Genomic DNA, 8,369 nt, shown 5'->3' on the forward strand with positions numbered 1-8,369 from the left:
TGGAGGCTAATTGTTACTTTTAATCTCTTAAGTGGCGCCTCAGGGCACTATTTTCCAATAGCGTGTGTGGACTGTCTTCCCCCCAGGCAAGGCAGATGTCTATGTGGGAAAGATGTCCTCTGTTGCACAAGAGAATGACTCAGCCCATGAAGCTTGGGGTGTCTGCTTTCTGAGCTCTATCCCCCGAGTCCCCAGTCCTGGGTTCTGCTCTCACAGCTCCAGTCCACTTCACCCTCCCTCTGCCAGAGCACAAGATGGGTGGCTCCACAGGGAATTTTTGTGCATTGGCCCTTCAAGAGGTTGCTTGAACTTTCAGCTGCCACTTCCTGGCAGACAGCACCCCACAGCTAGATGTTATGTGGGTACCCTCCTCAGTTTGGTGCTCTCTGCTAGGGAGCCCAGCTTTGGGATTAGATCCAGAGTTCTCAGTGCCCCCCCGCCCCCAGCTGAGATATCTCTCCAGGGCTTCAATTGCCATCTGTGGGTGCCCAGCCAGCCCTTTCATGCCTCCTGCCTCCTATCAGTCTCTATGCCGGCTCCACCTTCGGTTCTTGGATATCAGGGTTCTCTTCTGTGAATTTTCCGTTGATTATTTAGGAAGCCTTTCTGTATTTCAGTTGTATTTCCAGCTTGTTCCTGGGAGCATGTCCATGCAGCATCCACCTACTCTGCCGCCATTTTTAATCCCTTATATACTATCTTGAGGGGAGGGCAGTCCTATTGCTTCAACCTCAAGCTCAATGAAGGCAGTGGCCACCTTCTTCTGCATCCCCCTACAGGACTTAGACCTTAACATTTAGAATAGTTCTTGGTTTACTAGTATAGGCAGGCAGGTTGGAGAGTGAACTTTACTTCCTCCTCTTTCCTCCTTGGTGTTTCCCTCCTTTCCTCTTGCCCCCAAGCCAGGTAGCCCAGAATTCATCTTGCCTCCCAAGCCTCCTTGGCTCTCCCCCTCCCATCCCCCTGGGTGGGTAGACCCCCCTTCCTCTTGCCTCCAGGACCCTGCCTCCACCCCCCTTTCTCTTGCCCATTTGGCTCATTTTCCTCCTCTTGGCCACTTCCTTCTGGTCCTCCTCTCTCATCTGCTTATAGGTGGCCCTCATCACATCCAGCTGAGGCTTTTTGCTGTTCATGACTCACAGCATCTCCAACTGGCTTTTTTTCTCCCCTGCAAAGTCCTTGAAAGGGCCTGAAACTTCATCTTCTTGCCAGATCCTTGGGGCACCTTCTCTTTGGGTGATGCTCCTGGAAGTGCCCCACAGAAGCAGTGGAGACCTTGGCCACTTGCAAGGCATGGCCCTGCTCCTCCTTACTCTGGTGTCTGGTAGGGTGCATGTCGGCCTGTGCACATGGGCTAAATTGTGCAGCCGGTTCCCCTCATTCTTGGCCACCTGTTTCTTCTTAGCTTGAATCTACTTGGTGAACAGGTCCTCCAAGGGGTCAGCATTGCTGGACACCTTGATCAGCCATTCCTTGGTGTTGTCGCGGGAGTGCTGGTAGCCCCAGCGGCATCACCATGGCCACTCACCTCACCCCACACCAGAGTGGTTTTCTTCTTGGGTCAACTGCCCTGGAGGCATGCGGACTGCTGCCAGCTTATAAGCTGCCGTGGCCAGGGTACCAACTTCTTGTGCGGCAGGCAAGTGGTGGGCTCCGGCAGCCACACCACCAGTGCCTCCTCCATGAGCTCTGTGGTTGCTGAGCAGCTGCATGTTGTCCCGCACCAAGGCCCACAGTTCACTCACCAAGGCCCGCAGTTCAGCCTCCAGGTGTGGGTCCCTGCACTGCAGGCCCATAAAGGGCTTCCAGTCAGAGGCCAGCAGGTTACCCAGGTGGAACTCCAGCTCCAGCTCCTGGTGCACCATGATGCGCTGCAGCTTCTTGGCTTCATCCTGCTCAGCCTTTGCCGGAAGCTTCTCCACGCTCTGTACCTCCATGGCTCCAGTTTGGCTCACTAGCTCTGGAAGACAGATCTTGTTTGATACACTTCTGTTCCCCTCCCCACCTCTGTTCCCATGCACACTTTTATAGAACACCCCATTTAAAACGTTGTTTCTACTGATTCTTGTTCAAGTGTTCCTTCCTTCCTTCAACTGTCTGACTGATATAGTGTTCTGCTGTGGGCCAGGTACCAGGGCTGCTTCAGTGAGGGAAAACAGACCGGGCCTCTGCTCTCCAGGCACTTATGGTGAATGAGACAGAGAGATGTTGATCAGAAAGTCTCCTCAATGTGTGCATGATCTAAGAGAAGGGAAGGAACATGGTGCTACAACTCAGAGAGTCAGGGAAGGCTTCCCTGAGGGGTAACACCTGAGCTGAGATCTGAGATCTGAAGGAAGCGCAAGGGGAGAGCATTCAGGAACAGGAAACAGCATGTGGAAAGGCAGCCACACACAGCCCAGAGATTGCAGAAGGAGCAGTGTATGGTGGAGTTGAGGGCAGATGACGGGAGGGAGTCAGACCCATCAGGGCCTCTATGATGCTGGCAATTCAGATATGTCAAAGACAAGTCATAGTGCTTCTTTTAAGTGGAAAGGTATGTACGTATAAGAAAAAACACACTGTATATAGGGTTCGGTACTGTCTGCAGTTTCAGGCATCCACTGTGGATCTTAGAACATGTTCCTCACAAATAAGGGGGGGACTATTATACACCAGAGAATCTTAGTGTTGGAAGGGATGTTAGAGGTCATTTTGTCTAGCCTTCCCATCCTTCATGTCTTCCTTCTTCTGTCTGTCACTTTGAGGCCTTCCCAGAGACCTCTGGAAGGTGGTCCCTTGGTGAGCAATGATGTATTTGGTTTTTCAGGAGTCGCTCATGATCAGGGATATGGCTGAGGCTCTCGCCCAGTGGGGACAGCTGAACCCTCCGCAGGGAGATGTGCCTGAGAAGCATAGGAATCTGGTCTTGCTGGGTAAGGATGGCTCCTCGGTCCCTGTGAATTTACTCAGTGTGAAAGCTTTGCTTCCTCAGTTCCAAGGAACTCGGAGGTTCTTAGATTAACCAGTTAACTGCCACGATATTTTGAATTTAATTAAAAAAGGACCGCCACTTAAACCTATAGACGCTTATGGTGTACAAATGGTTAAAAGAGTCTTAATTCCTGAAAGGCCTGAGACATGTAATTTCTGCTTTTTGTTTCAGGATATTGTTTTAACACCCCTTGAGTTAGAAATGGACTCCTTTTTATTGAATTTTCCCAGGTGTTAATAGCCTTCTTTTCTATTATCTGACCAAAGATATTAAGATGAAGTTCTAGTGAAAATACCTCTTAAGAAGTAGGTGCTTATTCTTTTAATAGGGAGAGGTAGAAACAGGGACTCAATTGTTCTGAACTCAAATAGACCCCGTATCAACCTTCCTGTCTCCTGAGCACTGGTGAGGGAGAAATCCAGAACCCACCTCTCATATACTGTCTTTCCTAATGACCAAAGAGCTAATCCTGGGCTTTTTACCAGACTTCTTTTTCTTTCCCCATGAACAGGGCTTCCAATTTCCAAACCTGATGTAATCTCTCAGTTGGAGTCTGGGGAGAAGGTGGAGAGAGAAGCCTCAAAAGCCACTAGTCCAGGTGAGTGAGTGTTGGAAACAGAGAACTTAAAACCCTCATGGCCAGTGGGAAAAGCATCTTTGAAATGCTTGTGAAGGAGCCTTTCAGATTTTGCTAGACCATAGAAAAGTTGAAGTCCCTTTCTCCCATGCCACACTTTACCCTCTGTGGATGATGATCTGTTATAAATTCATAATTTCATATTTTAGAAAGTAGATACTTTCTACTCTTTTAAACCAATTCTCCCCCCCCCCAAATAAGGTTAAATGAAAGTAGCATTTTAATGTATGTTAATAATTTGCATGGGTGCAAGGCTCTAAACCAGGCTTTTCATGTATGTTATTTTACCTCTGAGGGTAATGTGACTCTTTGTCTAACAGCAATGGCTTTAAATTGATCTCTGAGTTTCCCCTTGCCTTCTTCTCTATCTAAGCAGAGGCAGCATAGCATGTGGTTATGAGTTCAGACTTTGGACCTAGCCTTCCCAGGTCCAAAGCCAAAATCTCAGCTACTCAAGCTCTGTGACCTGTAATAAGTTAATTATCCTCTTAGCTGGAAGTCCATTTGCCTGTAACCTGTATCTATCTATTTGTCCTTTAAAATCTCAGGCACTTCCCTAATTAGGATATGTAGTTGAGAACATTTGATCATATTTATTTATTGTATATACCATCATGGTTGGAATGGATATTAAAGACATTTTAAGCCTGGAAATGTTTAAACGTTTTTAGCAGTGAGCTTCCCCCAACCCCAAACCATTACTAGAAAGTCTAGGATTTGGGGGTAGCAATCCTGACAGGTTGGGGACCAATCTGAGTACATGGGGATTTGACCTTCCCCTCTCTACATGCTATTCATTCTTTAAAAAACAACTTAGTTTTATTTTACTCTTTGCAGTTTATTGGGTATAGGGCAGTCAGAGAATGACCAGTTGCTTCTGAATTACTAAGCTTTGTGATGATTTGAATTTGTAGATATTTTTTTAAAGTATGTTTTTATTGATATTAGAGAGAAAGAAAGGGAGAGGGAGAGAGAAATATGGATGTGAAAGAGAAACATCAGTTGGCTGCCTCCTGCATGGCCCCTACTGGGGAATGAGCCCACAACCCAGGCATGTGCCCTACTGGGAAAAATTTTTTTTAATATATTTTTTATTGATTTCATAGAGGAAGGGAGAGGAAGAGAGAGATAGAAGTATCAGTGATGAGAGAGAATCATCAATGGGCTGCCTCCTGCATGCCCCCTACTGGGGATTGAGCCCACAAGCCGGGCATGTGCCCTTGACCGTAATTGAACCTGGCACCCTTCAGTCTGAAGGCCAACGCTCTTATCCACTGAGCCAAACTGGCTAGGGCCCCTACTGGGAATTGAACTGGTGACCTCTTGGTGCATGGGATAACACTCAACCAACTGAGCCACACTGGCCAGGGTGAATTTGTAGATCTTGATCATTTTGAATGCTAGTTCCTAGAATATGTGTCTCATCTCGAGATAGTAGAACTAACAGATCTTTGTGTGAGAGTGGTAGTTTTGGAAGGTTAGTCTGTTAGCGTTGAGTGGGATATTTTGGAATGGGAAAAGGTTGGCAGAAGGAGATCAGCTAATGATGGTCATTCTCAAGGTGTGAAGTGATAATGCCATGGTGTGGTGCTGGCAGTGGGCAGTCTCTGGGAAACTATATTTCTCTGATCCCAGCCCTGTTTCCCCAGACTCTGTTTTTTATCACCTCTGCTTAGTCTTGTTCCATTAGTTTTTCTCATTTCCTAGCCGCTGGACAGAGGAATTGTGAATGCCTACTCACCCTCTCCCTGTATGCAGCTGTACTTCTTTGCCCAGTCATCTTTCTTTTTTCATGTTCTCTTAAGATTGCAAGGCTGTTTTGAGAGCTTTTAAGTTCATGTGTTCCCTGTAGCATTTTTTCTTTGTTTTACTGTTCCCACCACAGTAATTACCTTACTCTCAGTTTAGGAAATGATACATGTCCATTTTTGTTTCTGTTAGACTGGGAGACAAGACCAGAAGGCAAGGAGCTAACTCGAGAGCAGGATGTTTCTGAAGAAGAGTCAGCCCCTGGAGTGTTAATTGAAAGATTTTCAAAGGAAGGTGACAGTGGATGTGAGGATTCTCTAGAGAGTCAGCAGGAAAACCAGGAGAAACATTTAATACAAGAAGTTGTCACTCAGAAGAAATCTGGGGAGAGAAGTCACCAGTGTGATGAATTTGGAAGAAATTTTGGCCGGAGGTCATTACTTGTTCAACAGCAAGGAGAAAGACTACGTAACTGTGATTCATTGAAAAAGAACCTAAAACAAAATTCAGATCTAATGAGGCATAAGAGAATTTGTGCAGGGAAAAAACCCTGGAAGTGTAATGAGTGTGAGAAAGCCTTTAGTTACTACTCAGCTTTTGTTTTGCATCAGAGAATTCACACAGGAGAAAAGCCCTATGAGTGTAATGAGTGTGGCAAAGCCTTTAGCCAGAGCATACACCTTACTCTCCACCAGAGAATTCATACTGGAGAAAAGCCCTACAAATGTCACGAATGTGGGAAAGCCTTTAGTCACCGCTCAGCCCTTATTCGCCATCACATAATTCACACTGGAGAGAAACCCTATGAATGCAATGAATGTGGGAAGGCCTTTAATCAGAGCTCATATCTCACTCAACATCAGCGAATCCACACCGGAGAGAAACCTTATGAGTGTAATGAATGTGGGAAGGCCTTTAGCCAAAGCACATTTCTTACCCAGCATCAGGTCATTCACACTGGAGAGAAACCCTACAAGTGTAACGAATGTGGGAAAGCTTTCAGTGATCGTTCAGGCCTCATCCAGCACCAGAGAACTCATACTGGGGAGAGGCCTTATGAGTGTAATGAATGTGGGAAAGCCTTTGGCTACTGTTCAGCCCTGACTCAACACCAGAGAACTCACACAGGGGAGAAACCCTATAAATGCAGTGATTGTGCCAAAGCCTTCAGTGACCGCTCAGCCCTCATCCGTCATCAAAGAACACACACTGGAGAGAAACCTTACAAGTGTAATGATTGTGGGAAAGCCTTCAGCCAGAGCTCATCTCTCACAAAGCACCAGAAAACTCACACTGGAGAAAAACCTTATAAGTGTAAGGAATGTGGAAAAGCCTTCAGCCAGAGTTCATCCCTTTCTCAACATCAGAAAACTCATGCTGGAGGGAAAACCAAAGAATATGGAAAAGTCTTTAGTGAGCATTCAGCCTTTGGCCAGAAAAATAGAATTCATAATGGTTAAAGACTGTAAATTTTTTTCCTGGGTGTGACTAATCATCTGAGTAGTTCTCTTAATCAACAATTCTTGAGGGGACAATTGTTGATTGAGATAACTACTCAGATGATTACTCACATCCAGGGAAAAATGAGGCTTGTGAGTTAGCCAGTCACAAAGTTCCCATGAGGGCAGCTTCCCCTGAATCCACAGCACATTGGCCTGGCAGTTCACTTTTGCACTTTGTGTCTTTTAGACCTTGCTTATTGAGACATCTACTGAAAATCATGTTAATTACCAGGGTCAGACCTGTAGCCTAGAAAGGGGGAGTACAGAGGGGCCTTTGATGTTTTCTGTGTTTTAAGCTGAGTTACTTGATAATGTGCTTATTTATGAAGATTTACCTTCATTGTATGTAGTTTGTACTTTAGACTTTTTCATACCATAGTAAAATTTAGTAGTAGGCCTGAACTGACACTGAATATTAGGTTGTGAAAATTTGAAAAGACTTTGAAATACTTGCCTTTCACCATTTTATTCTTGGGTAGAAGAAGATGACATGATATATATTTTTTTTAATTGAAACTTTGAAGGTTATTATTAGAAACGTTTTGAGTGCTGTGTTTTTAATTTTCGAATTTGACTAAGATTTATCTTTGTGTAGATTTCTTTGAATTTATCCTATTTGCTAAGCTTGAATCTGTAGGTTTATGTCTTTTGCTAAATTGGGGGAATTTTCAGCTATCATTTCTTTGAATACATTTTCAGCCTCCACCTCCCAAACCTTCTCTCCTTCCAGGATGCTGAAACAAATGTTAGGTCGTTGCTTGTAATATCACAGGTTCCTGAGACTCTATTCATTGTTTTTCACTATATGTTTATCTTAATCTGCTCAGGCTGTCATTAAAATAACATGCCATAGACTAGGTGGTTCAAACAACAGAAATTTATTCCTCAGAATTATGGAGGATGGAAGTCCAAGATCAAGGTGTCAGCTTCGGTCTCTGGTCCTGGATCTCTTCCTGGCTTTCTTGCCTGTGTATCCTCGCATGGCCTTTCCTTGATGTATGCCTGTGGAAAGAGAGGCAAGATCTCTCTTCCTTAGCTTTAAAGGCCACCAGTCCTATCAGATTAGGACCTCAACCTTATGACCTCATTTAACCTTAATTACCTCTAAAAAGTCCTTTCTCCAAATACTGTCACATTTGGAAGTAGCATTCAGCATATGAATTTGGGAGGGACACAATTCATAGCATTTGCCCCTGGCCCCCCAAATTCACATTCTTCTCACATGCAAAATACATTCATTTCATCCCAACAACTCTCAAATTCTTAACTTATGCTAGCATCAACTCTAACATCCACAGTTTCACCTACATATCACGTAAAGCAGGTATGGGTTAGACTCAAGGTACATTTCAGACTCAAGGCAGATTCCTCTCCGCTGTGAACATGTGAAACCAGACCAATGGTGGGACAGGCACAGGACAGATGATCCACTCTAAAAGGAGAGGAAGGAAGGAAGAAAAAGAAAGAAAGAAAGAAAGAAAGAAAGAAAGAAAGAAAGAAAGAAAGA

At 44.9% G+C, this 8,369-nt stretch overlaps 1 protein-coding gene and 1 pseudogene across 1 annotated transcript in view; one reads left to right on the plus strand and one right to left on the minus strand.

The window, feature by feature from the left end:
- The window catches only part of ZNF2 (zinc finger protein 2), a 49,098-nt gene that overhangs the window by 29,054 nt on the left and 11,675 nt on the right, over positions 1–8,369 (plus strand). The window contains exons 3-5 of the mRNA XM_005860481.2: positions 2,810–2,915; positions 3,486–3,572; positions 5,553–6,674. Of these exons, the coding sequence (XP_005860543.2) occupies positions 2,819–2,915; positions 3,486–3,572; positions 5,553–6,674 (1,306 nt within the window). The 5' untranslated portion in view covers positions 2,810–2,818. The remainder of the gene's footprint in view (positions 1–2,809; positions 2,916–3,485; positions 3,573–5,552; positions 6,675–8,369) is intronic.
- Positions 849–1,937, minus strand: LOC102249281 (annotated as a pseudogene).

This window comes from Myotis brandtii, unplaced genomic scaffold (genome assembly GCF_000412655.1).
Source record: "Myotis brandtii unplaced genomic scaffold, ASM41265v1 scaffold1347, whole genome shotgun sequence".
Classification (NCBI taxonomy): Eukaryota; Metazoa; Chordata; class Mammalia; order Chiroptera; family Vespertilionidae; genus Myotis; species Myotis brandtii.